The 27,152-nt window shown below is 41.9% G+C and overlaps 13 protein-coding genes; 6 read left to right on the top strand and 7 right to left on the bottom strand.

Annotated features, from left to right (window-relative positions):
- GSBLH_T00002119001 (uncharacterized protein) overlaps window positions 1–6,933 on the bottom strand; it is a gene marked incomplete at both ends in the record, with an annotated part of 11,556 nt that extends 4,623 nt beyond the window's left edge. Inside the window, 9 exons of the mRNA XM_013040639.1 lie at window positions 4,977–5,282; window positions 5,315–5,559; window positions 5,591–5,867; window positions 5,906–6,199; window positions 6,235–6,334; window positions 6,372–6,504; window positions 6,537–6,599; window positions 6,632–6,858; window positions 6,888–6,933. Of these exons, the coding sequence (XP_012896093.1) occupies window positions 4,977–5,282; window positions 5,315–5,559; window positions 5,591–5,867; window positions 5,906–6,199; window positions 6,235–6,334; window positions 6,372–6,504; window positions 6,537–6,599; window positions 6,632–6,858; window positions 6,888–6,933 (1,691 nt within the window). The remainder of the gene's footprint in view (window positions 1–4,976; window positions 5,283–5,314; window positions 5,560–5,590; window positions 5,868–5,905; window positions 6,200–6,234; window positions 6,335–6,371; window positions 6,505–6,536; window positions 6,600–6,631; window positions 6,859–6,887) is intronic.
- Window positions 6,934–8,387: 1,454 nt separating this feature from the next.
- On the top strand, window positions 8,388–8,769 carry GSBLH_T00002118001 (uncharacterized protein; the record flags this gene model as incomplete). XM_013040638.1 has 1 exon in its annotated part: window positions 8,388–8,769. One exon carries the CDS (start codon window positions 8,388–8,390, stop codon window positions 8,598–8,600), a length of 213 nt encoding a protein of 70 aa, XP_012896092.1. The 3' UTR covers window positions 8,601–8,769.
- A 1,962-nt stretch (window positions 8,770–10,731) lies between these two features.
- Window positions 10,732–11,105, bottom strand: GSBLH_T00007061001 (uncharacterized protein; the record flags this gene model as incomplete). The annotated part of the gene is given in 3 exon segments (XM_013040637.1): window positions 10,732–10,932; window positions 10,937–11,055; window positions 11,087–11,105. Coding segments are annotated over 3 exon segments (339 nt in total).
- Window positions 11,106–11,185: 80 nt separating this feature from the next.
- GSBLH_T00002117001 (uncharacterized protein) lies at window positions 11,186–11,715 on the bottom strand. XM_013040636.1 has 2 exons: window positions 11,419–11,715; window positions 11,186–11,389 (listed from the first exon to the last, which is right to left on the bottom strand). The coding sequence occupies exons 1-2, from the start codon at window positions 11,548–11,550 to the stop codon at window positions 11,225–11,227; spliced, it is 297 nt and encodes a 98-aa protein (XP_012896090.1). The 5' UTR covers window positions 11,551–11,715; the 3' UTR covers window positions 11,186–11,224.
- Window positions 11,716–14,723: 3,008 nt separating this feature from the next.
- On the top strand, window positions 14,724–15,634 carry GSBLH_T00002116001 (Pseudouridine synthase; the record flags this gene model as incomplete). Its single annotated transcript, XM_013040635.1, has 4 exons — window positions 14,724–14,991; window positions 15,023–15,084; window positions 15,116–15,385; window positions 15,419–15,634. 4 exons carry the CDS (start codon window positions 14,724–14,726, stop codon window positions 15,632–15,634), a joined length of 816 nt encoding a protein of 271 aa, XP_012896089.1.
- Window positions 15,635–15,847: 213 nt separating this feature from the next.
- GSBLH_T00002115001 (uncharacterized protein) lies at window positions 15,848–17,349 on the bottom strand (the record flags this gene model as incomplete). XM_013040634.1 has 4 exons in its annotated part: window positions 15,848–15,918; window positions 15,950–16,195; window positions 16,229–17,065; window positions 17,097–17,349. The coding sequence occupies 2 exons, from the start codon at window positions 17,347–17,349 to the stop codon at window positions 16,701–16,703; spliced, it is 618 nt and encodes a 205-aa protein (XP_012896088.1). The 3' UTR covers window positions 15,848–15,918; window positions 15,950–16,195; window positions 16,229–16,700.
- A 580-nt stretch (window positions 17,350–17,929) lies between these two features.
- GSBLH_T00002114001 (uncharacterized protein) lies at window positions 17,930–18,628 on the bottom strand (the record flags this gene model as incomplete). XM_013040633.1 has 4 exons in its annotated part: window positions 17,930–18,223; window positions 18,259–18,265; window positions 18,311–18,456; window positions 18,487–18,628. 4 exons carry the CDS (start codon window positions 18,626–18,628, stop codon window positions 18,090–18,092), a joined length of 429 nt encoding a protein of 142 aa, XP_012896087.1. The 3' UTR covers window positions 17,930–18,089.
- Window positions 18,629–18,665: 37 nt separating this feature from the next.
- On the top strand, window positions 18,666–19,084 carry GSBLH_T00002113001 (uncharacterized protein; the record flags this gene model as incomplete). XM_013040632.1 has 2 exons in its annotated part: window positions 18,666–18,986; window positions 19,019–19,084. 2 exons carry the CDS (start codon window positions 18,666–18,668, stop codon window positions 19,070–19,072), a joined length of 375 nt encoding a protein of 124 aa, XP_012896086.1. The 3' UTR covers window positions 19,073–19,084.
- A 25-nt stretch (window positions 19,085–19,109) lies between these two features.
- On the bottom strand, window positions 19,110–19,314 carry GSBLH_T00002112001 (uncharacterized protein; the record flags this gene model as incomplete). XM_013040631.1 has 1 exon in its annotated part: window positions 19,110–19,314. One exon carries the CDS (start codon window positions 19,312–19,314, stop codon window positions 19,132–19,134), a length of 183 nt encoding a protein of 60 aa, XP_012896085.1. The 3' UTR covers window positions 19,110–19,131.
- Window positions 19,315–20,487: 1,173 nt separating this feature from the next.
- GSBLH_T00002111001 (uncharacterized protein) lies at window positions 20,488–21,200 on the bottom strand (the record flags this gene model as incomplete). The annotated part of the gene is made up of 3 exons (XM_013040630.1): window positions 20,488–20,799; window positions 20,834–21,046; window positions 21,078–21,200. The coding sequence occupies 3 exons, from the start codon at window positions 21,198–21,200 to the stop codon at window positions 20,488–20,490; spliced, it is 648 nt and encodes a 215-aa protein (XP_012896084.1).
- A 98-nt stretch (window positions 21,201–21,298) lies between these two features.
- On the top strand, window positions 21,299–22,335 carry GSBLH_T00002110001 (uncharacterized protein; the record flags this gene model as incomplete). XM_013040629.1 has 4 exons in its annotated part: window positions 21,299–21,562; window positions 21,593–21,780; window positions 21,814–22,153; window positions 22,186–22,335. Exons 1-4 carry the CDS (start codon window positions 21,392–21,394, stop codon window positions 22,333–22,335), a joined length of 849 nt encoding a protein of 282 aa, XP_012896083.1. The 5' UTR covers window positions 21,299–21,391.
- A 586-nt stretch (window positions 22,336–22,921) lies between these two features.
- Window positions 22,922–24,593, top strand: GSBLH_T00002109001 (uncharacterized protein; the record flags this gene model as incomplete). Its single annotated transcript, XM_013040628.1, has 5 exons — window positions 22,922–23,293; window positions 23,332–23,532; window positions 23,564–23,902; window positions 23,947–24,153; window positions 24,186–24,593. The coding sequence occupies 5 exons, from the start codon at window positions 22,922–22,924 to the stop codon at window positions 24,591–24,593; spliced, it is 1,527 nt and encodes a 508-aa protein (XP_012896082.1).
- A 1,068-nt stretch (window positions 24,594–25,661) lies between these two features.
- GSBLH_T00002108001 (uncharacterized protein) lies at window positions 25,662–27,124 on the top strand (the record flags this gene model as incomplete). The annotated part of the gene is made up of 2 exons (XM_013040627.1): window positions 25,662–26,307; window positions 26,340–27,124. 2 exons carry the CDS (start codon window positions 25,662–25,664, stop codon window positions 27,122–27,124), a joined length of 1,431 nt encoding a protein of 476 aa, XP_012896081.1.
- Between the last annotated feature and the right edge of the window lie 28 nt (window positions 27,125–27,152).

Here is a 27,152-nt window from a genome sequence, read left to right as displayed (position 1 = left end):
CAATACTATCATTGTTAATTTCAAGTGATTCCTTTTTTAAACGACCAAGAAACAACTCAATTAACTAATACTCAATTGTCACTCAGTTTCAAATGTTTCATTCCGATATTCGTTGGTTCTGAGCCATCTTCTTCATATTCTTCACATTCAATTCCATTATACCATTTACATTTATTCACTAATTTACCATATCAAACATACACTTTCCCATTTCCAAATCGCTTGTTATCATACCAGTATCCTTCATATTCTACCAAACCATTATTATGATAACTCGTTCCATTATCAAATAGAATTCCATTTATTACTTTCCCTTCATTTTCTGTCAACACCAATCCTTCATATCGACTTCCATGATCCAAATCCACGATTCCTTTAGTAGTGACTCCGTCATTATTTGAATTGTTACCAGTTTGATGCTTTCCTAACACTTTGAGTACTTTCTCATTATTGACCACAAATCCTTGATTAATGAATACTCCAATATTGTATTTCAATACTATGCATTCTCTGTTACTCGATAGGAGTGAAATCCATTTATCAGCTTCCCACTGTACATTCAGGCATGCTTGTGTATTCTGTATAATTGAACTATCAATATAATAATTATTACATGCAGAATTGACAAAATCAACAGTGTTTTGCATCGAAAAAAACAGGGGAAAAAGGTAATCGGCTTTGGAGACACAGTTCTTTAATAAAAAGCTGCATAGAATAGAATTCAAATTCAAACATTTTTCTAGTAGTTAGTTTAATTATTTACTAATTTACACAAATAACGAGCTGAAATAAGAATGTATATGAGCTAGCACCGTTTATGCAAAAAGCAATATGACAAATTCATTATAGTTCATTATTATTAGTAATATCATTTATGATTTTCTGGAAAATACCATCACAAACAAAAGAAATTGATAAATATCTGTGCTACTGCATGTAGCAAAAACTAAGTTTATCATAATTGTTTTTGTTTACTATTATCTGTAAGGGTACATCAATAATTATCCTATTTCACAATCATCAAATGAAACATCATATAGTATTCTCTTTTTTCGAACAATACTCAAGTTCTTTGTAGAATCTTGTGTCGAATAGTGGTTCTCTTTTCACCATATTAGTCTTTAGGTAATGATACGTTTCAGTAAAAGCTTTCTCTACAGTTGAATAATACATCTGTTTATTATCGATATGTAATTTTATAAGGTTAGTATATTCGTTGTTCTGAAATATAGCTTACAGATAACGTTTATAGCTTGAGACAGAACAATTTATTTTTGACTTCATGAATATTCTTGTTAACCTTTATTATGAATGCTATCGATATCTTTTTTAAAAATAGCTATATTTAGCATTTTTATTATCATATTTCCTTATTGAAGTAATTATCCATTATATGATCTACAAAGCAATGACAAAATAAGCGTTATAATTAAGCAAGCCACGTTTCTTAAATGATGTCTACACATGTCTGTCCTTATCTATGTTCAAAAAGCATAAAATGCTTCGAGTATAATTCAAACTCCATAATTTGAATACGACAGATCCTATCAAAGTGTGGTAATTGTGTGACTTTCTTATTGTAATCTACTTAGAGATGCACGTGATATGTTGATACTATAATTAAAGTAAAATGATACAATCATAGAAGCTATTATCGCTATGTAATAATACATATGACGAATAGTTACCCCCATTCTTTTGCATTTATATTTATTATTAGTATTTATTGAACAGCATATGATTCTCACATAATGTCTAAAACGTAGGTACTATGTGAGATACAATTACAGGTAAATGAACTATAATATGTCAATCAAAATTTAAATTGGATCACGTGATTTGATTTCTTTTCTTACAAGTAGCCAAATATATATTATATCGCATTGCGAAACCAGCTTCATGTGCCTTTATCAAGTATAATCTAAAAAACAATACTACCGTTTTTCCTCCTTTTTGATAAAAGTACTAAATGCATTTTCCTATGATAATGTTATTTATATACAACACAATGCTGGATGTATTTTTTACTGTAGTTTTAAATAATAGTCCTGATATGCTTATCATACATTTCTTATTTATTACTAAAATATCGCTAGGTTGAAAATTAATAAATGTAGGAAAACACAGCAAATTATAGCGGATGAACTGCCATGAAAGTATCCTATAATTCCTATCTCAATTCATGAGTAAACACCATATTTAGAAAAAAGAAAATACTACGATAATCTTTTTTATGATAAGAAAATGTACTATCACGTGTTTTGTAAAAGTCATGTTTGCACCATATTTTTCCATGCAAAACATTGCTGATTTCGTCAATTCTGTTATTAATGACTATCATATTGATAGTTCCATCATCCAAAATGTACAAGCATACCTGAATGAAGAGTGGAGAGTCGATGGCTGGATTTCACTCATATTGAGTAATAGAGAATGCATAGTATTGCAATTCGATAATGGAGTATTCATGAATCAAGGATTTGTACTCAATGAGCAGAAAGTGTTGAAAGTGTTCGGAAATCATCAATTTGGTGCTATTTCATATAATGAAGAACAATCCATAGTAGTAGAAGGAATCGTGGATTTGGATCATGGAAGTCGATTTGAAGGCTTGATATTGACAGAAAAAGAAAACGAAGGTAAAATTGGAATTCCATTTGGATATGGTGAAATGTATGATGATGATGGAATATTGGTGTACAAGGGCATAATGATCAATTGGAAACGATTTGGATATGGAACGAGTTATCATGATAATGGATGTATTGAATATGAAGGATATTGGTGTGATGATAAGCGATTTGGAAGTGGAAAACTGTATGATCGATCAGGGAAATTAGTGAATGAATGCATGTGGTATAATGGGATTGAAAGTGATATTAAAGAATATGAAGGAAATGGCTTAGATCCAATCAATATTGGAATCAAACAATTGAAATTGAGTGACAATTGTTTATTGAATAAATGGGATGTTTCATTGTTGTATAATCTGGAATCACTCGAAACTAACAATGATCGTTTTGGATTAGTGAAAACATTCAAAATCGATGGACTGAATCGATTGAAAACGATCAAAATCGGCAAGAACTCCTTTAATCAAAGATACCTCGAAGATATCTATAACTATTTTGATAATGACAGGGATATATATGGAGATTATTACGATGAATATAGTAGTAATTCTTTCAGTGATCAGAGTGATGATTATTATGATAATTATTCAATTCATAGAAGCGATAATGGGTTTAAATTATTCTGCATAACAAACTGTCAGTCACTCATTTCAATTGAAATTCAAGATGAATGTTTTGGATCAGTAACAACAATCAAAATTGATGGATTCCAACGTTCCTATTCGAAGAAAAGTGAATACAATTCTTATGTTCAGAACTATCTAAGAGATATTTATGACAGCATTTTAGATGATAGAGATTTAGGTGGAGATTTCTGTACTGAATTACCAAAAGCATTTTACATGGCAAATTGTGAATCAATCGAATCATTCGTAATCGGTAATGAATGTTTTGGATCAGTTAAAGCGATCAAAATCGATGGATTAAATCATTTGAAAACTCTTAAAATCGGTGAAAAATCATTTACTCAGATTAAGAATTATTATGGTATTGATGAATCGAAATCATTGCACATATTGAATTGTGAATCATTAGAATCGATAGAAATTGGTCAATTTAGTTTCAGTGATTTTGCTGGAGACTTTGAATTGAAAAATCTACCACAACTGCAATCTATTCATATTGGTACAATAGAAAGGAATTCATACAATTTCTTTTGTAGTTCATTCGTGATTCGAGGTATTGATTTGATATAGAATTTTTGAACGATTAGATTTTCCTAATTTACAATCCATTTATTTAGGTGAATATACATTCGCTTTCTCCGCAATTACAATAATCGAAAGTATTTATGAATCCGAATGAAATGATTGATATAGATCTCCCGCAACTGAAATCTATTAAACTCGGTTTAGGCTCACTTTGTGGTATTATTGACATTTATTCATGCTTACTGGTAATGCGAAGTATGATTGGAATGGTTAGAAATGAGTGAATGTAGATCTACCAAATCTTGTATCCATTTATTCTGATGGATGGAGTTTCCGCGATGTTCGGAATGTTATACTAGACAGTACTTGAGATCGAAAATACTGATTTGATATAGATATTCCCAATCTTCAAGAGGTTGATATTTTCCAGCCGTTTTTAACTGTTCAATCCAAATCAATTACGAGTAATACTTTCCTAATTTAATCATTCTTAGATGTTTCTCCTGTTCTTGCTGATCGTGTCAAAATCAAGAAGTAATTATCAAAGATTTGCGTAACTCGGTATAACTGGGAATCTAGAACAGTATAGAGGCCTTATACTATTCATTCCTTAATATGTGACATTGAGTTTGATTCAAACATAATAATCATGCCAAGATGTCAAACGCACTCCTTTCATTAAGCCAATCTATATTGATATAAATTATATTACGTTTTATGTTACTATGGTATAGGGTATCGTGATTTCTTAGTCTAATATGCATATTTTACATACATTTTCGCCCTATATACTCGCGTACTTATGCATTATTCCCATAATTCGAAAAACAATGATTGACTGTAGGATGATAGTTCGTATGTTTTCAAATTACTAATACACATTGTTGACCCTTTCCATTTACTAATTATCCCGTATATTTTCTTAATAGCACTTTCTGTGTTGACTGATCGATCTTGATCCTTCAATTTGGTATTACATTATCAATCCGTAGCTTATGAAAACCCTCTACCATAATGTAGCTTACGCGATAAGCAAAATGAATTTCAATAAACTCTATTATTTCTAAATATCCTTTAATTAACAAAAACACAGCACGTATATTACACATCATGATCAAAGAAGTTTATAGATTTGTGAAAAACAATATTTATAATATGTATCATCTAATCTCAAACAATGGAAAGACTTGACTCAAGTTTTGAATATTTCAATAGCATTTCATCATATATATGCTTCACTTCATGATTTGGACTCGCAACTTTTCTCAAACTCTCATCATTCGTTCTTTCATCAAAGAATGTTTCATTCGACATAGCAGGATTTGTTTCTTTCAACCATCCTATGTAACCACGAATACCAGCTCCAACACTTGCACTATCTTTCACATTGATTGTGAATACATCAGCCTGGAAAACATCCGCTATTATCTGTAATATAGAATGATTTACAGATGCTCCACCAGTTACTATCAGTCGCTCAAATTGATTGAATCCCGTTCTATTACATATTCATTGTGTCAAAATTACTACTTTTCCAAATGAAGACGCATCGATAGTACTTGAGATTCAATTATACCACGACAACATTCACAAGGAGATAGATTGTCGACTTTTTCACCATCTCCATTGAACATAAATATTCCGCAAACTCGACTATCCGGTGTGATTTCAGGAACATAACGATCAATATAGATGAAACCATTGTTTCCAGGAGGCGATTGTTCGACAAGTTGAGAAAACACATTCCAATCGTTGTTGGCATAGCGCTGGCAGGTCTATATGTCACAATTTTATACAATAGGATACACGCGCTCTAGGCAAGTCTCCATTAGCAAATCCAAGAAGTTTCATATAAGTATCTAAAAACAAAATGATAAAGCAGAATTTACTTTCGTCTAGAGGACTTACAAATACATGACCTTCGATATCAGTTTTACATTCATTCATTAGGGCAAATACTGTGTTACTTGTTCCCAAACTTATCGCAATATCACCAGGACGATTCATTCGCAAACCTACCAACGAACAAGGAGTATCCCCACTTCCACAAACAATGTCACATGAAGGAGATAAACCATATTTTCTATATTATTAGATCATATATATATGATTAGAATATACTCGACAAAATACGAATGGATTTTTCCAACGAGTGTTGTTGTTGGAACAGGATCTCCTAAACGTTCGTATAAATTCGGTGCACAAGCATTCAGACATGGAATATGCCATTTGTGAGTACGAATATCCAATAGATTCATACCACTCCCATCACTCAGATCGATATTAACATAATCACCACATAAAATAGAAGTGGCAAATGAACTCACCAAAGAAATTCGTTCAGTATTCTCATACGCTTCAGGATAAAGTTTCGCGATTCGAGCAATCTGATTTCCGGTAAAACGTGTATATGCTCTATATAGTAACGGAATAGTCGTGATGATATCAACTTTGAACCAGTAATCTCAGCCAGTTTCATACTTCCTCCCATCGATTCTTCCAAGGCAGCACATTCAGATACAGTACTACTATCCATCCAAATCGGAGATTCTATATTTAGAACTATACACATATATATTTAATATACCATTAATAGAAAATGCATCTTTCAATTGGTTAACAAGTGAATCGTTCGAACACAAGTTTGTCAAAAGTGAGCGAGAACCCTTTTTCCAGTACACACTACCATGTTGCTGAGCTCCTATACTTATTGATTTAATCTATATATATAATCATATGTAAATTAGGTCACCAAATTCATAGAAACTCCAGATTCCTTCAATCTGCTAAACAAAAGATCTAGAGCTTCTACCCACTAGTGATAATATAGACTCAAGTCGTAAATACCATCAAAGTTGGAGAAACGACAACTCCACCTTCGCGTATCAAGATTCCTCCCTTCGCATTGTATTGTGGAAGGTCTTCTTCAAAGATTACTGTAGCAGAATGCGTCACAGCAAGAGTTGAATCAAGGAGTGTTGCTTTGCAACTTTGAGTACTCAAATCGATTCCAAGAAAGAGATCTAAATAAGAATATCGATGTATCGCACTTACCACACATTTGAAGTAGCTATCTAAATCTCTTATATGTACATTTATTAACGTAATACAATAATATACAAAACGAAAATAGATAGTATTTTATGCATCATTTGTGTTGGAACTAAGTTCATTTATAACTATGGTCATAAATCATTTAATATAGAAAATCGGATTGAAATCGACTTTCAGCCCATTTCCTAGTTTTCTATATAGCTAGTTTTATGATTGTCGTGAAGATTGATTGATTAGACAATATTAACGTAATATCATGACGATAACGCGAGGAAATGACATTCCAAAAGCAATTTCCCTTCTTAAACATACCAATCATCAATCGTGGGCAATATAGTGTAATCTGTCATCGTTGATTCGCACCTTGTCCTTTGTTGAGCATATTACATTACTTACTTGCCACGAATTAAAAATGCAAAGAGAATAGTTTACTCTGTGTATTTGTTTTGTCACTCTTTTTTTCAAAATTTGTTTTATGTCAGAGGAGGCACCCAAAAAGTTTACTAATCCTTGGTTATCAAAGGGGAGTAGCCATATTTTGAAAAGCAATCGTCCGAAAGTACCTCCTTCACCAGAGAATTCTGTCTCTCCTATTAGTGCTAGTTATGAAACAAAAGCATTCCAAGAATACGATATTCGATTTCAATCACAGGAAGAGAATCTTTCTGTAAATGGGGTTCAAAATCTATTGAGAGACTACATTTCTGCTGTAGCTAACGATGTGACTACAATATTACAAAATGAAGACAAGCTAACCGATTCTTCTGTAATGTCGGAGTACAAAACCGTTGGACTGGTTAACGAATGCAACAACTGTTATCAAAATAGCGTTATCCAGGTTTGTTCCTCTTTCATTGTGATTATTAGTGCATTTTGCATTGTCCTCCTCTCTTTAAATTACTTTCGAATATGTGTTCCATATCGAAAGGTGTGGATAATCCCAATCTCCCTTTATTAACTCTGCTTTTCCGCTTGATCGCGGTTATGAAGAAAGCCGAGGAAAAATGGAAGGAAGACAAAAGGAAGCCTCGCGTGAATCTTCAGGAGCTACGGGAGTGTGAGTATGTCACGAACCTGTGATTCCTTAGTATTCGCCGTTCGGAATTGCATGTTTGCTGGCGAGCAATCCGATGTCCAGGAATTCTTTCTGTTTCTGATGGAAGAAATCTCCAAAGAAGTGGCATCTCTGACTGAGATACCCCACACCGACAATTCGGATGGAGAATGGGAGGAAGTGGGAAATGGAGGTCGGAGCGTGCTCTTAACGCGCTCTGTCATGGACACTTCGCTCATTAACTCGTTATTTGAAACCCAGCTGCGCAGAAATGTGAGAACGGTGAGGTTTTTTGAAAGCTAGACCGCGCTGCGCTCGAAAAGAGATCACATCGAAATGCAATCGTATATCACGCTGTCTCTTCCTATCATTGGAGCGGGAGTAGCGCACAGCAATTCGGTTGAAGCGTAGATTACTTCGGTGGAGGACGCTTTGCGCGCCTTTTTGCGTGGAGCGAGAGATGTAAACCCAGTTCGCTCGGCTCATGGGTAGGGGATGGGGTATTCCTTCGAACAGTCGCCTCCCTGTCTGGTTCTCCATCTGCTTCGTTTTACTTATAACCGGAAACTCGCAAGTCTGGAGAAAATTCGAAAGACGATTCGCTTTGAAAAGAACCTGTCCATTGCGGAGTACCCAAGTGTTTCGACGTTAAAATATGAAAAATATGAACTTTTTGCTGTTGAAATATGGAATAGCCGTGAATTGTAGGTAATTAGCCATATTGGAAACGATTTGATGCATGGACACTATCTAGCGTATTGTTATCGTTTCGATAGGGGATGGATTTGCTGCAACGACGATGTCATAAGAGAAGTTAGTTTCCAGGAAGTATTACAGTGCGCACCTTACATGTTATTTTATCGGGCTATTGAGGATTCGTTTGTTTGTTAGAATGCGTTGTATCATCATGTTGAGTTGAGTTGATAAATACGTCCCTGCAAACAACGAAAACACGAGAATGGCACGCGTTTTCGTTTTTTGCACGTTGATTCATTATTTTATACAAGAATGGATAATTCTACAATTCCGTGGTCACAACGGCATCCTGATGTGAGGCTTATCGTCGATTACCATTTTAGAAGCTAATCCAGCCTGAGCATCCTCATTATCGCAGTGGTTGGAGTCATAATTACACGCCTCCTCCTGTTTCAATGGGTGTTGGTCCAACCACTCAAGATTTCGTGTCTGAGAATGAAACAAACGAGTCCCCAGATGCTTACTATGGAAGCGAGGAGAATCAATACAATGTTGAGGGAGCAAATACTTCTGCTCAAGATATTGTTGTCAGTAACAACACGACTCTGGATAACTATGATTATTCCAATAATAGAGGCTATGATCCAGGACAGGGATCGTTGCAAGTTCAAAATGGGTATCAGCAACAGTCGGATGTGCTCAGCTGCAACTATCAAACTGCTACGGTAGTGCATGCACCCAAGACTGCTCTGCAAGTGATATACGATGAAATCGATCTCCTGTTTGCAGCTGGTGAAATAACTGAAGCGGAATCAGCGGAGTTGCATCAACTTGCATTTCAAGGAGATTTGCGTGTTCGTGATGCGATTGCTCAGCATTCCCAGGGAAATAGTTCGCTCCTGGTCTCTCTGCTTCATCGAGACAACGATAATTTGGATCTGCTTTACCAAAGAGACATGCAATACGCTACATATGTCCAGCAAACAACACAAAACTATTACAATGCGCCAGAGGTTCAGCCGCAGGCGGTGTACACTTACTCCTCTCTCTATTCATACAACCAAAACCCACCGCAAGTCGTGCCTGTGGGCGTGAATCCCTCCAATTCAATTCCAAATTATACGAATGCAACTGCTTCATCCCTCCAGTTTAATAGTACTCTTCCTCCGTTGTTCTACTGTGATACTTTTCTGTGTGGATTAATTCTCAAGCAGACCCAAACAAAGCTCGTCTTCAAGAAATGGAAGCACTGCGTGTTCATGCTGATCCCCAATGCCCTGCAACTGTATCAAACGCTCAACGACTGGAAATTCCGTCGAGCAGTGTATTGGAGCCTTCCAATCCATCGATGTTTAGTACGCATTGTGGAGTTCTCCCGATCCGTAAATGATTGGCCCGGTGACGAGCAAGCGGCGCGATCAAACACTGCTGTATGTTATCGAAATTACAGGCGGTAATCGCGGTATTGTTGAGACCGATTGTTGATCGTAGGTCAGAAAACGGTCCGTTTGGCTTCCTCGTATGAGTATGTTGTGACGATATTGCGCGAGAAGATGATGGAGTATATTAGTAGTTCCTATTTGTTTATTTGTTGTACAAAATCGTGTGGATTGGATTGCGATGGATTGCTGCGGATCGATCCAACGATCGAAGGGTGATTCCTCCATGGTATTGTACGGGTTCCTGTGAGATTCTATTTCTTTCGTTATTCTTAAAATATAAAATGTATGTAGTACGAAACAACCTAGCATTTTAGGAAACAAACAAGTGAATTACTAACTAACTAAATCAATAAATCAATAAATCAATATAACAGATAACCTAACCATATCTTCTATTTCACACAACTCTATGATAAACAATCCAATTGATACTGGAAGAGTGGATAAAAAGCACCAACACTAATCGAATCGATTATAATATCCAGCTGCCCTTCTTCTCCCTACACTTTCAACAACGCTTCCGCATCTTCTACTTGGGAAAGGGCTTTTGGACATTGCTCTTGCAAGGTGGTAACAATGTGTTCTATTTGTTCCGAGGTTAAACGCGAGAAGTTTTCTGCGAATTGAGTTTTCTTTTCTTTGGATGGAATTCTACACATAAGGCTCAAATCGCCGACAAAAGCACTTGCAATTTTCCGGAACTAATTGTTATTCATCGAGAGAAAGAACCTACGCTTGTTCAGTAACGCCTTCCATTTCTCCTCGAATAGCACCGAAAAGTGCTCTCCCGCAGCCCTTACTTCCGTTCCTTCTGGGTTATAGAGAATACAATTGCTCCAGATCAACCTCATGTCCTCGGCAAACGCGTAGGCATCTGGGTACTTGTTATCTGTTAACTTTTGCTACATCTGATATTGAAAGAACGGGGAAAACCTTGACAGTTGACAAATCCATTGGATTCTTCACAATTTCGGGATAATCGAATAAATTCCACTCCTTCCAAGGCACAGGAGTCATAAAGGGCTCTAGAAATCACAGAGACAAACTTCATCGCACCAGCGTCAGGATTGTTCATAATTTCATCGAGAAGGTTTCTACACAAGAAAAGGCTGTCCATCCTGCTTGGAGAAGGTTCGGTTATCAAAACAAACAAAATACTACTACTGGGCAAAACAAACCATGAAGTAAATAGTTTCAATAAAACGATTCGCTAGCAGTCTCAAAAGGGACTGTATAAGTAGCCACCCGTTTTTTAGAGCGCAACTGGGACTTAGAGGTCGAACTTTCCCTTTGGATTTTCGCATAGCAAAAACGGCACGTCTTGAAGCTTTCTGAATAGGGCCAGGATCTCCCCTGCATCTACCATCACATCGCCGCCCCATCGCTACGTGTTCATACGCGCGAATCAAATCATCCACCGACCTAAACTTCACAAAACAGTACCCCAGGTTTCGGTGCGTGTCCGAATCCAACGGCAAACTCACGATGTTGTAGTGATCGCCCACCGCCTCGTACAGCATATTGTGCAGGTTCTCCATGTGGTACCGGTTCGGCAGGTTCCGCAGCATCACGCACGTCCGCGAGTCCTCTCCCGACCTCAATTTGTCGACATTCACGTCCTCTCCCTCGCCGTTCCCCCTTTTCTTCGCGTGCCCGCCCCCCTGGCTCCCCGACCGTCCGCTCGCCTGGCTCCCCGACGCCCCGCTCGCCTGGCTTCCCGACCGTCCGCGGCCCGCGCCGCCGCGCTGCCGGTCGGAGGCCACGCTGCCGCTGCCGCTGCGCTGTCCGCCCGAAGAGACGCTGCTGGCCTGCCCGCTGCGCGGCGGAGCGCTGGAGGGCAGGGAGGAGGAGGCGGTGGAGGAGGAGAGGGCGGGCTGAGGCTTCTTGGGGGAGGGATCGACGGGCTCGGAGGGAAGGTCCGCGGCGGAACTGACCGGACTGGAGAGCGTGGTGGAGGGGAGAGGGTTGTAGAGGGAGTACGGGGAGGCGAAGATTTCCGTGTCGACGGAGCTGTAGGATCGAGGAATCGAGGCAGTGACCGAAGATGTGCGATTACGCTGACGAATCATCTCGGAGGCCGCGCGCATGCGGTGAGGCTCCCAGAGACCCGATTCATACATGGGACTGAGCGGATAGATATCGGTTTCCGGGTACAGAGGTTGAAACTCCATGAACAGGTCTTCATCGACAAGGGCTCCGTTTCTAGGCCGATAGGAGTAGCCATAGGCATCGGGCATATAAAACGAACTCGGAGCTGCCACACCCTCACAAGTTGAGGAAAACGAAGATAACGAAGGATCGAATCCAGAAGCCATCGATCCTCCGTGGTTATATCTTGAAAAAGTTGGAGTTTGCCAATCAAAATCAAGGTCAGGGTTCGAAGCGGAATCCAAACGTAAATCAGTGCTGCTAGAATTATAGCGCAAATAATTCTCTAAATCCGAGTCGACCTCTTTTTTTCTCTGACCAGTTGAAGTATTCTCGTTCGCTGTATCCTAAACATTGGAATTGCCATAAAATTCATAATACATAATAATAGTTGGAATGAACTGAGCCTGACGTCGATCTATATACATCTTCAGAAGATGTTAGTCTCTACACGTTATTTCTGCGTAATCATGTCCACCGGATGCATAGTAAGCGCTTCGGCCAAAAAAAATTGAAAATCAAAAACTTAATACCGCGGAAAGTAAAAACACGGTGAAATGAAACCAACCAAAAATCCAATTAAATAACGGATCCGAATCATGATCTTCTTTTAGATCTTTATTCACAGCGTGCATGTCCTGCCATTTGATTGTTTCGAACTCGATGGAAAGCGACTTGTGGTGTGTGCGTTCCTTCTTCTCGCTGCTCTCTTGAAGGGAAAAGTGGGGGTGGATTGAGAGAGTGACAAGGAGCAATGTCGATTTTTAAGGGAACTTCAATCGGAGAGAAATTGTTTATGTAGACTAAGTGATCGAAGTGGGTGGGATAGATGTGGGAAATAATTGTAAGTATTTAATTGATTCTAATATGTGTTGGAAAATTAATACATTTTAATTTATCTGTTCATAGTAATTACAATCGTATTTTACATGTTTTCATTTTATTGTTATTAGAATATTTTGATAATAGAAATTTATGGAGAATCCAGTATAAGATTGTGAAATTCATAATATAGAAACAATTAATAATGAATAACCCATTCACAATTGAAAATTCATTAATTCATTACTATTAATAAGGAGTACATTTGATTTTCAATTAATTCTATTGAATTGATTCAAACATGATATTTGATAGTTTTCTTTGGAAATTTGTTAGATTGGTAAATTAGTGTAATGTAATGTTAACAATGATGAGTGGTGTTCTCTATAACAGACAGTATCGTCATTCCCATTTCTGTTGGATGTGCAACAAACATAACAAATCGCGTTTAGAACCATCATCGAATTTGACTGAGCACTGAAATGATCCTTGTGAATTACTCACGGAAATACCACTACTGCCTGCATCATCCTCCATTTTCTCTTTTTATGTTACAAAATACCATTCTGCATTACGCATCCATTATCGATCATTTCATGATCGCGACCAAATCTTCTCATTTCTGACATCATTCACCAACACCATTCTGTTCCTTATCTTTCATAATACGGAGAGTTTTGGGAAGGAAGGAAGAAAGGATGATTCGATTCTAAACACAGGAAGGAAGGAAAAAAGGATTGTGAGATAATCCAGACGCTGTGTATTGGTAATGGAAAGTCTTTTGTCAAGAAAGATGAGCTGGTTGATCGGTTGTGAGGAAGTAGCAAGATTCTTACAAAACACTTACTACGAATGGCTCACTCTATAAGGTATCTGGCATAAAGGGATAGCAAGCAGACTCCATAAGTAGGCTAGTAGGAACAAGTCCATAACCAGAAGATATTGGCATAATAATAATAGGGAACAGCTCATTCACGATCTCCTGTAGGTCAATGAATCGCTTGCTTGTTAAATCCATATCTTCATCCCCAATATTCTGAACCAATATCACATTCTCCCCTTCCATTATGCTTCAATAAAGAGATACCATTATCTGGAAAAAAGAATGCGGGTTGTGAGGCTCGAACTCACGACCTCGGGATTATGAGACCCGCGCTCTTCCAACTGAGCCAAACCCGCTGTGATTTGCTTTCAAAACAAACCTATATCAGTCCTACCCCTCCATTTTCATCTCATGTTTTTATGAACGAGAAAATCAAGATTCGTTTCAACCACTTATTCAATTATACCAGTGGAGACAAGCGTGAGCGCTATAAAGAGTAGAGTTTTGGCGTTCGTTTGAAATTGTAGTGCTCTTTTAAGGCGAATCGCCCTCCAAAAGAAGGCCCCAACGACAGTAACATATGTTGAAAAAGTTGAAGGTATTGAATTGAATTCTGTTTAAGGAGCAGCGAAAAAAGTGTCGGATAGGGAACAAGTGAAGGAGGCCATGGCGATGGAAGAAGAATGTCAGGTCGAAATTCAATTGATCCAGGAAGAACTGAAACGACTGAGTGAGCAGAAAAAGGTTTTGGAGGACATGATGGAATATATCCATGTTAGAATTTTGTAACGTTCTGCTGACTGTGTAGTCTTGTTCAAAGTGTTGAGTAATTTTAATGTACCATACGTTTTTCATGTTTCGTGTTTGTTTTGATTCGAAGTCTATAACGGTTCGCAAAGAATGCTCCCTCCAAATGCTGCCGCATTGTCGATGCGAATAGCGAAGCGAATTGCACGAAGTGGTGTATGTTCCAGACGTGAAGCAGAGCGCTGGATCGAGATGGGTCGGGTCACTCTTAACGGTAAAGTTATTACTTCGCCCGCAATCAATGTCACACAGCAGGACATAATTCATGTCGATAATAAGCCGCTTTCTCCAATTCAGCGAACTCGCGTGATTATAGCAAACAAATTAGACGGAGAGCTGGTTACAACGTCGGACAGTCAGCGTATATGCACTTTGCTTCTTTTCGAGCTTAGATCGTCTCACCATCTTTGATCGATTGAGAAAAACGGGACTCGAATGTCACATCATGCCAGTCGTATCGCTAGTGACCATTTGTGTTGTTGTAGGGACAGCTGGATTTTCACACAGAAGGGTTGTTGCTGTTGACGAATGACGGAGATTATGCGAGATATCTGGAGCATCCGTCTAATGCCATTCCTCGGCGATATCGGGCGAAAGTGTACGGGAGGTGGGATGACTCCAGAGTCTTGGCCTTGAGTCACAGCAACATTATTGATGGAAAGAGGTACAAGGGGTGCCTCGTCAAGCGTGATTTAGATCGTTCATCGGCGAATGCGATGGAACACTGGTGCACGATTCAAGTGACGGAAGGCAAAGTAGAGAATGGGTTTGGCATACTATGCTTGTAGTACCATGAAGTGAAGAATTTACTGGGATTTGTCGGTCTGAATGTGGAAAAGCTTGTGCGTACCAATTTTGGCGCCTACTCGTTGGGAAATCTTGTCCCTGGAGAATTCAGAGAGGTGAAGCCGATTCCTACTTCTCGAGTTGCTCGAATACCCTATTTTGATTTTTCTTGGATTGTTTGTTTGGATGGAAATGAAGTTCGATTAAAGGAATGGTAATAATAATAATTTATCAGCAAGTTGTCGTTATGAAAAATCATCGCTTCTCATATCTTCCTGTTCGCATCATGTAAATTATTATAGGTTTTTTCGTAGACATTTATGATCTACTGATGAAGTAACGTTATTTTCCCATTTCTGATCACTTAAGCCTTTATCTCACTTTTTGATTATGGGTATACAATACTCTTTTTTCTTTTCAACAAACACGCCAAAACGATTTAGAAACCCATCATATTCTCCAATATTATTTCTACAGGGACACTTCCACTATTCAGCACATCCTACAGTCAACAGGCAATGAACTCAACCTACCTCCAAATTCTGAACCTTTTCTATCATTGAACCGGGTGTTTGGGACAGATATGTCACCAAGGTTCGATAGGTGACCTGTAGGCGGGAGGCGATCCGATGCAGTCGATTCGACAACTCTAACTACATTTTATACAGTGGACTCGGTCTGACCTGCTCCTTCATATCGAGCTTCCTCTTACTCTCATCTGTGAAGGAGTCGTTCACCTTTTTCACGTCCACAACGGGTTCTGCCTGAGCTTCTTTCTCCTAACCATCATCTCCTTCTTCCGTCTCTCCAACCTTCGCCTTCTCCTTCGCCTTTTCTTTGGCTCTCGCCTTCGCTTTTGCTCTTGCTTTCGCTCGCTTTTCCTTCTGCTTCTGCTTCTGCTCCTCCGTTATGGGTTCAGGCACAGCCGATTCTCCCCACTTGTATTGGTCTGGATGAGCTCCGCGGTAATCTCGGTAGGCTTCCCGAGCGTTCTTTGAAACACACAGCGGATAGGGAAGCCGCTCAAACTCGTCACGAATCGTGGGATCGCTGCCACACTCCAGCAAGACCGTAATCTGCCAATAACCACCCCATCAACAAGTAGAACCATTTCGACGTTGTCTGTAAGCGTTGCAACGTGCAGCGGTGTCTCTCCGTCCTCATTCCTACCGATCAAGCCGCTTCTAGATTCGCACCATAAATAGTTGTAGTGAGGACGTTCCGATAGAATCACTCGGATCGCAGCCATGTCTGACTCGTTCACCGCTTTCCAGAAATTCACATCTATTCCCTCACAGCAAATCCGAGTATCAAACAAGCATCTTCCAAAAGCAAAGGATTGAAGCTGTCCGCAACACCCTCCTTCTCCTTCTCCTTCTCCTTCTCCTTCTCCTTCTCCTCCCCCTTTTGCTCTGCGATCGGCTCATTCGCAGAGGGGACGGAAACAATCTCTGCCTCGGGCTCTGGCACCGTCGCAACATCCACAGGAATTGGCTCTGATGGAGAAAGATCGAGCGGCGAGAGCGTCACTGTTACCAGTTGGAGGTACACGCGATTCATTTCGGTCAAGTTGGGGCGCTTATAGAACAACGGAACCTTGCGAATGATCGAGGCATTCCTGTCTAGACATCCTTCCTCGAAGAATAAACCTCTATCCACTCATCGCCACACTCCATAAACAATACAAATTCAGCTTCGTAGCACCTATGAACACCGCACTGCACTTCATGATTTCTTCCTTGTTTTCGCGCAGTGTCTTTCGCACAAACTCTTCCATTAACGCCTCGTTGTGACGGCGAAGACGCGCTCCCATGCTCCTCGCTTTGCCAGTCGTATTATCCTTCTTCCGCTGTGCGCCTCCTTGCTTCCGACGCGTTGTATACCGCTTTTCCTGCCGCGTAATAAGCAGCTTTCCATGATCATAGATTCCCATTATGAAATAGCCACTGCGATACAACAGAATGCAAAAATGACCATCCAAATGAGAAGCCAACTGGGAGAGCTTCAACTCTTTGTCGTTCATCCCACTCTCCACCAACCGTTTGTACAGTGTTATGCGCTTGTCGGAGAGTTGAAGCGATAAAAGACTGCCTTCTTCTTCTACGAGATTCACTTCGTCACCCTCTTCCCTTTCCTTTTCTTCGCCATTGCTATCTTCATCCTCCCCCTCTTCTTCACTATCATCGCTGTACTGAGAACGGAGTCTTTGTAGATGCGAATCAGAGTGAAAGTGGTCGCGTTGCTCCTGTAAAGAGGCAAATGATAATCTACAGAGCGAACACGCAAAATGAACTAAAGTATTCTCCTTTTGGAATCCATCCTGGCTATTTTCATTCTCCGTAGAGGTAGAAAGCCCATCTTCTTTTTTAGGCACCACAGATAGCTCCAAAATTTCCTTCCTGACGTCTTCAGGAAGGTTGTAGAGTGCCACTCGTTTAAATTCACTCATCCAAAAAGTAATCTAAAACCTAACACTGCTCCCACAACTGTCACTTGGATTTCTCTCACAAACATTTCATTGTACAAAAGTAAGCTAAACTAAAACAAACTACTGACTTTTCTTTTCAGCGAGAGCTGCTTTCCGTCGAGCAGATTCCTCCTTCTCAAACTCTTCGGTCGCCTTTTTCGCCTTCAACGCTGCCTCCACCTAAAGAAGATTAGTATGTGTCGCGGTTATGACTCGATAACCTCAAATGTTAACGCAAAAAACGTCATCGACAGGGGATTTACGAGAGAATGCTCTCTACCCCTATCCAGAGGATGCCTTAAGGACCACGGGTTGGCAACAATGCAAAACGCGGTTGCCACTACTCTCTCGAACACAACTTGAACTATCCACTACCGAATAGCTCGACGTTGACATCGAGGCAACATGCTCAATCACTCACACCTACCTCTTCCTCCGTTGGATTCTTCACTTCCCACGTACGCTCGATAAAGGCAAACGGACGCTTCTCGTCTGGCTTACTAGCCTTCTGCTTCGATTCCAAGGACTCCACAGGAGCTTCGCCCTCGATTACCATCTTTACCGCCTCCAACTCTACAAATGGCTTTGAGAAAACGGACATACCGCTGGCGTTGTTTAAATACGTGTTTACCAGAAGACGCTTGTAAATCTTTTCGCGATTTGCCTTGTCCACTGGGGCAAAGTAATATTCACTCCGTTGCTTTGCAAACTGCTTTTTGCGACCGCTTCGGAAACCCTTTTTCATTGCTTAGAAAATGTATGAATAAGTACTAAACGAGTGAATGGAGACAGAAGAGGTTGCCACTTTTCGGATATTCCCGCGGGAGTACTTTCCCTTTCTACTATCGAGATTCTACACAATATACAAGATGAACGCTGCTCGTTTGTTTGTAAAGAACGTCTCGAGAATGGCAGGACGATGCTGCCGTCGCAACTTTAGCGAAACTGCCGTCCGCAAGAATATCTGGATTGAAGAGCACAACGGTATTAAGGAGGATCTCACCAATCGCTTCGAGTGGAGTGGACAGAATATTATGAATACCATCGTGTTTTTAGGACTTGTTCCTTGTTTTGTGTATCTTGTGGGAAAGAGTGCTCAAGATGTATGCATTCCATTATCCGCCTCAAATTGTAGAGACAGTATGAAACACCCGACAGAACGAAAGCAACTCGTGCGACCTTCCAGTAAAATATTCTATTACACGTTTTGTTTCAACAAATACATGGAGCTAGTGGACTATTCAAATATTATACTCTTGTTTTCCTTTGGAGCCGAGAGATCGATGTGCAATCGTTGTTTCTCTCGGTTTTCCTTCTGCGCTTCCCACGACGGATGAATTGGCTGCTTCGTTTGCTTCGACGGGTCCGCTTTCTTCGACTTCTCCTCTCCCTTCGTTGGCTTTTTCCACTGCTTCGAATCTTTTTTCCCATTCTTGCTGGTTCCCTGCTTCCTTCCTCCCTGGCCTCGCTTGGTAGATCCCTCTCTTCCCTTGTCCTTGTCCTTGTCCTTTTCTTTGTCTGTATCCTTGTCCTTGTTCAACACTTCCTCTATCCCTCATCTATCTTTCCCACTCTCCCTCACCTCGAATCTTATCGGGAAGCTCCATACTCATTAGAGCCTTTCGAGCCGCTTCTTGCCGACTGTGAATACTCGCCACTCCCATTCCCTTACTGTCCTTCAAACTACGTTTGTGTACTTCTCTCACATACTCTACCTGGTGATAAACTTCGAGGTTTTGTTCTCAGCCTCGCGCATAATTCGATATTCCGCAGCACGCCGCTGCTTCCGCGTCATGTCTTCTAAACGGATCGGACGCTTCTTGCTGTCTCGCAGAATCTCTTCGCGTGACGACGAAATCTACTCGTAGCAACGCCGATGAACCCTTACAGCATCCTTCACAACTTCTTCTGCATTGTCTTTGTCGACCTGGTACCGAGGGATACTAGGAGAGATGCACGCCTCTTTCCTGCCCTACCTGCGAATCACTTGCTGGGAGGCGATAAAGTTCTTTACGTCGTTTGATGATATGACTAAGTCCTGTGCACGCTGGAGCTCGGGAGAAATCGGCTTCTGGTATTTCTACACTCAACCTTCTCCAACACCGCGACTTTGGGCACGGGAATCATTATCAGAGTTGGAAGGAGGGACTTCGCAACAGAGAATATGTCGATTGACTACACAATCTCACCAGGACGGAAAATGTCCAACCTGCAGGTTTTGAATCAGCTGGTTTACAGACTCAATTTCTGACTCATCCTTTGACTCACTTTCTACGCAGTCAGGAACCGCAACAAAAACGACTCTCCAAACTCTCCAACCGTCTGCGCTGCTTCCGCAACTGGAACATTCTGACTTTCTTTAATGTACGCACCAGTTTGGTCACGCAAGCCTGCGGATTCTCGAGGGAAGCAGGAATCTAGGTGTAAACGCATCAGAAACGATAAGATATACATCGCGATAGCGTTTCATCCTCAGTTCTTGCGTAGCACGCAATACATCCAAATACCACTCCGTGTCGTGTATCTCCTCCTGGGGAGCTTCCTCCTCCTTCTTTTCCTTCTCTTCCATACCCGTTTTAAAGAAACAATAGAAAAGAGTATCAACTAGTCCTCAAGTACACCTTCCATGTCAATATCTTCATTTTCTCTCTCTTCGCGCAGTCGACGTCGCTCCTGAGAAAGCTGGATTTCCTCCTCTGTCCGCTCCCTATCTTTCCCAGTCACGAACGACTCTACGACGAATTTCGCTCGGTCTTTCTCTCGCTCTGCCTCTTCATACCCTGCCCATGTGCTAAAATGATGCATCACTATAGAGGCGGCGACATTCACATTCAACGATGCCGTCCCCTGACTGAACTGTGGAATATAGACAAAATGGTCACACATCCCCAGCTGCTTCTCATTCATTCCGGAACCCTAGTGATTACAAACACTTCAAATACCCGAATACCTCGTTGCCCATCATGATCGCAGTGTTTCCGCGGAACGGGTGGGTGCGAACGTCCTCTGCTTCTGGCACAATCTCAACTCCACAAACAATGATGTTATTTTCCTTGAACCATGCTTTGGCCTCCTCCATCGTTCCGAATTTGCGGATCTTTATGTGGTGAGCGGTTCCATGAGAACCGTAGAGCATTAATTTGGGCTGGCCGATGACGATGACCTAGTCCTTACTAAAATAATCGAATCCTCACTTCCTTCATACCAAATGCACAAGCACTCCGCACCATATTTCCGATATTATGGTTCTTCGAGATATTGGCGAGAACCAAATACCCATCAGGTTTAGGCTTGGCTTCCGAAACAGATTCCGACATTTAAGAATTGGAACTGAAAAAAGGGGCCAAAAACTGGAAATACATAAAAAGTGGTACCATACCATTTCTAGCTTTGGTGACTACCTTTCTATAGGTCTTATTTGCCTATTTGTAGAGAACTAGATTCTAAAGCCTTCTAAGGTTGGAAACATTGTATCGTAAGTGCTCTTGGTATTATCATTGCTACTACAATGGAATCTTCATGTCGAGCTTTAAACAGTGGGTTAACCTCGGATTCTCGGAGATTAGCCCCAACTGCGAACCCTCAGAAACATGAAATACGAGAGGTCTGGTGTTATAATCTGGATAAGGAAATGAATCAGATCATGATAGCTGCAACGAAATATCCAGTTATTGGGATGGTAGGGTCTCTAGGAAGGGTTTATTCGCAGGACACCGAATTTCCAGGGATCTGCTTCTGCTCGAAAGACCTGCAGAGAAAGCTGTCCGACTACTCGATCATTCGCGAGAATGTCAATCAGCTGAAGCTTATCCAACTAGGTATCACTTTCTGTACTTCGGATGGAAAGGTGGCGGAAGACGTTCCGTCGTGGCAGTTTAATTTTCGATTTAGCTTAACGTATCTGCTTGTATTGCGCTTGTTTAATTGCAGGGAAGATGTATGCAACTCAGAGTCGATTGATCTCCTTCAAAAAGCTGGAATTAACTTCGACGCTCATGCAAAGAATGGTGTGAATCCGCGTCGTTTTGGTGAACTCTTCACAATGTCCGGACTCGTTCTCTCACCCTCGATGACTTGGGTCGTGTTCCATGGTGTCTACGACTTTGCTTACTTGCTTCATATCCTAACCGGATGTGACTTGCCTGAGACCCAGAAGGAGTTTCTGAGTATTCTCCGCGTGTATTTTCCCCATTTCTACGATGTAAAGATGATGTTGACGATGTGCCCTGAGTATACAGGGGGATTGAATCATGTAGCAGAACTGCTTCATGTAGAGCGATGGGATGTGACGGTGAGGGGTAGGTAACTCGTGATGGAACTGCGCACCAATCTGGAAGTGACAGCAAAGTGACTGTCGAGACCTTCTTTCGATTACGTACCTTGGGTTTTCAAGACAACAGTGATGCGAAGTTTGATGGTGTCCTTTTCGAAACCAATGCGGCAGGAATGTAGCTTCCTACGTGTCCTTTAGTGGATCTGATTTGTGTACCATAGGATTATGACACTTTTTGTTTGTTTTCAAATTGCCGCCTAATTTTGCCGCTATAGATTTTGGTTATGAGTCAGGTCTCTATTGCACAGTTCTTCAAGCCCAAAAAGTGCATTGCGTTACCAACCGATTCAATCGGAAATTCAAAGTTGACTCAACATCCCAGTCCAAAGTCGGTCGTAGACGATTTCTCTTCGGATACCGGGAGTGTTAAGGACGTTGCAGAGTAGGTTTGGGTGTTTTTACGGTGGAATGTGCTAATCGGGTCTAGAGACCATTCAGCGGAAAAACAGATCCAAAGAGAAGAGACAGACTGTGTCGGTTGCATTGATAGCGACATTGATTGCGTTGCACCGGAGTCTGTGGGAGATTCCGATCAAATTGATGAGGAATTTCGGGTATGTGTTGTATTTGTGTCTACTATTTAGAAATGGGCGGAAAAGGATAAGTCGTCGGTGTAGGCGTTCTGAGAACCTGTGATCTGTTAGGCAAACAAACCAGAAAAACATGAAGACCCTCGTCAATAGGGCTGTCACGTTTGTGGAAGAAATGCAGCGGCAATTCAATTCAACTGATCCTTCGATTATCAAGCAGCCCAAGTCGCTCAAGGGAAAGCTGCTTCCCTACCAGCTTCAAGGCGTCAGTTGGATGATGCGTCTCTTCGAAAATGGGTCTCATGGCATGTTGGCAGATGAAATGGGTCTGGGAAAGACGATCCAGGTGATCGGTCTCCTCGCCTGTCTACGAGAAGCAGGCGTGTGGGGTCCGGTATTGATCATCGCTCCCTTAAGTACTCTCGGGAACTGGGTGAGCGAGTTTGCGAAGTGGCTGCCGTCCGTTGAGGTTATCAAATACCACGGAACAAAGGAGGAACGCAAGCAGCTCCGAACGCAGTTGCAAGCAGAGGAAACAAAGAGAGGCGTATCTCTTCTTCTCTGATCGTTTTTATTTATGGGTAGATGGATAACGCGGTGTTCGTAACCTCCTACGAAATGGTCCGATTCGATGCGTCTGCCTTTCAGCGAGTGGAATGGTTCTATTTGATCGTGGATGAAGGGCATCGACTGAAGAACAACGAGTGCCAGCTAATGCAATGTCTGTTTACGTTCGCTCATAGCCCGAACACCTCTCGTCTCATTCTCACTGGAACGCCTCTTCAGGTTGGAGTTTTTGGTACTCTGTGTGATGTAGAACAATTTAAAAGAGCTCTGGTCTCTTATGCATTTCTTACTTCCCGATGTGTTTTCAAGCGCAGCGGATTTCTTAAAATGGTTGGGTGTCCTGGCTTGCTCTGACCGTAGGTTTGATTTCAACAACAGCAGCTCTGAATCACTGAAAGCCGATATTGTAAACACTCTTCGAAAGGTGGTTTCTCCTTTTTTCCTTCGAAGAGTCAAGTCCGATATCGACATTTATCTTCCTCGAAAGGTGGAAGTTCTTGTTTACACGGAAATGACGTCCTACGAGAAGGAACTGTATAGGTTCGAACGCTGGTGTGATCTAGGTATGACATTATCTGCTCGTCTGATGGTCGCTACGAGAAGCTTCTCCAAAGTCGCAATTTGCAAATGCAGTCGACCTCTCGAAACTTCCGAATGCAAATCCTTCGGCAACTCGTCAGTCATCCCTATAATGTCTACGAGGAAAAATCGTCCTCTGGTTCTTATATTACAGACGAATCGATTATTCAGAAATCCTCGAAATTAACTCTTTTAGACAATCTACTCAAAGTTCTCATTCCTAAAGGCCATCGAGTTTTAGTCTTCGTTCAGTTTGTAGAGGTTCCGCTTCTTCCCTTCTTTTCTCTTTGTAGACTTTGCATCTACTCGAAGATTATTGCACATTCCGTGGGTATGAAAACTGCTCCATTCATGGCTCTACACTGCAAAGCGATCGAGACCAAGAGATCAAAGACTTCCAGTCTAGAGAGGACATTCCGATCTTCCTTTTAACGACTCGCTCTGGAGGGTTGGGAATCAATCTGAGTGCAGCCGATACGGTCATTCTGTACGACTCTGACTGGAATCCACAGCAGGATATCCAGGCGATGGATCGTGCCCATCGACTTGGCCAGAAGCGGGACGTTGTGGTGTATCGCTTTGTGACACTGGGAACGATGGATGTGCAGCTCCTCAAGATTGCCGAAGAAAAACGGAAGCTGGAACGTATTGTCACTCACCATGATCGTGCAGTAGTCTTCGCCCATTTGTCTTATGGATAGGCAACGAAGCTGAAAATGCTCTCTTTTGAGGAATATTTGGAACTCTCCAAATCGAACGCCCTCGCGGGAGAGGACGGAGCGAAACCCATTTCTGTAGGATTGAATCGTTGCTCTGTGACAGGCAGAAAGAGGGGATCCGAGCGTTAGCAGAGAGTTTTGCCGATATTCCGCCCAAGGGAGATGGATACGTTGTTGTTTCATGCTCGTCTGAGAGCGAGATTTTTGGATCGGTCAATAAAGATGGGATCCATGTGGGGAAGCGACAGCTACCAAAGCAGAAAGCTACTCGAAGATGTAAACGTATTCATAGCGTGTAATTTAATTTGTTTCCTTTTGCAGTTGTGTTTGTTCCACTTGAGAGATTGAAGGAACGAATTGCTGGAGTCTATTATAATTGTAGTCATAGGCGATTCCTGTGACAAATCGTAGCTCATTTTTGTACTCGTTTCATTGGGAGACTAGCAAATGTACACTTGAATGGCGCTGTGTTGTGACTGAGGAGGTCTTCTATTCTCATTTGCTTGATCTAATTGATCATGAAATCCGTTGGCATCTCCATTGTACAATATGTATGACGATTTCACGACTTGCTTGTCTTCTAATGGCTATCCACAAGCTTTCTCCCTCCATTCTGCACTCTTCAATGTGTGTATAGTAACCTCGCATCCAGCTTATTTCCAGCTTATCGATCTAAATTGAGTTTTCGAAAACAGTTTCCACCTTTGTTTTTCTGCAGATATCTATTGTAAATGATCCGTAATTGCATTTTGTGTACCTACAATTGATATTGATAATGACTAGTGTTGGTCCTGACGATTGCTTTGGCTTGGAAGCCCGATGTGATTCGAGAGGAACTCGTAAAGAATCCGCATGCCTGGGATGTAATCAAGACGGAGGAACTTCCCAAAAACTTCGATTTGTATATTATTTCTCGCTTGGCTGAGAAATAGGCGAAACATCGATGGAAAGAGCTATGTCTCTCTTGCCCGTAATCAGCACATTCCTCAGTACTGCGGATCTTGTTGGGCGCACGCTGCCACCTCTTCTATTACTGATCGTTTGAAATACATGACAAAGAATGTCTGGCCTGAGCACGACCTCTCGATCCAAGTAATTCTGTATTGCTCAGAGATCGATAATGGTTGCCATGGAGGTTTGCCCATTCACATTTACCAGTATGCGAACGAGGTGGGAATCCCCGAAGAGGGTTGCCAGCGCTACGAGGCTCGTGACAACGAAGTGTGTGACGACATTCACATCTGCCAGAATTGCGATGCGGAGAGTTGCTGGGCGGTGCATAACTACACGAAGTACTACGTGGAGGAGTACGGCCATGTGGAGGGCGTGGAGAACATCATGAAGGAAATCTACGCGCATGGACCTGTCACCTGCTCGATCGACGTTCCCGACGATCTCCTGGAGTACAAGGGAGGAATCTATGAAGACAAGACCGGAATTGCCGGCGATGGCCACGATATCAGCGTCGTGGGATGGGGCGAGGAGAACGGAATTCCTTACTGGATCGTTCGCAACAGCTGGGGAACCTACTGGGGCGAGGAGGGCTTCTTCCGGATTGTGCGCGGCAAAAACAATCTGGGAATCGAAGAGGGATGCACCTACGGTATTCCTCGGATCCCTGAGGAGAAGATCACGAACCCTGTCTCGCTGGGAGTCAAGCACAGAATCAACTACTTCCCTCAAGGCTGCGTGCTGGGTCGGTGTCTATGTGTGGGGACTCATTGATAGAGAGCCGAAAGGAAATGGAGGAAGTGATCAAATCGCCGCTTCCGCACACCTACATCAAGACGGAGGATCTTCCGACGAGCTACGATATCCGCAACATTGACGGCTATAACTACGCGACGTGGGACAAGAACCAGCACATTCCTCATTACTGCGGATCGTGCTGGGCGCAGGCTCCCACCTCCGCGCTGTCGGACCGAATCAACCTGATGCGCAAGGGCAAGTGGCCGACGATCAACCTCTCCGAGCAGGAAGTCATCAACTGCTCGGGAGGCGGTTCTTGCCATGGCGGCCTTCCTGATGTGGTGTATTCCTACGCCTACCGCGAGGGAATCCCCGATCAGACCTGCGCGGTGTACGAGGCGATCGATAAGTACTGCGAGCCCATCAATCGATGCAAAAACTGCTGGCCGGACGAGCCTTGCTTCGCTGTCGAGGAGTATCGCCGCGTGAAGGTGAGCGAGTACGGCTACGTGAAGGACGCTGCGCACATGCAGGCCGAGATCTACGCGCGAGGTCCCATCAGCTGTGTGATGGACGTGACGCAGACCTTCCTGGACTACACGGGCGGAGTGTTCACAAGCCGAGAAGGCAAGTGGCTGGGTAAGCACGCCGTGGAAGTGACTGGTTGGGGAGTGGACGAGGAGACGAGAACGCCCTACTGGATCGTTCGCAACAGCTGGGGCACGTATTGGGGCGAGAATGGCTGGTTCCGGATTGCGATGGGTCAGAACCTGCTGAACATCGAGCAGATGTGCACTTGGGGAGTGCCAGTGATCGACTTCTGAAATCTGTCTTTCTCTGTTTGCAACAAAC

This window comes from Blastocystis hominis, assembly GCF_000151665.1.
Source record: "Blastocystis hominis, Singapore isolate B (sub-type 7) whole genome shotgun sequence assembly, scaffold_16".
Lineage (NCBI taxonomy): Eukaryota > Bigyra > Opalinata > Blastocystidae > Blastocystis > Blastocystis hominis.
This window is presented reverse-complemented; position numbering and strand designations above follow the sequence as displayed.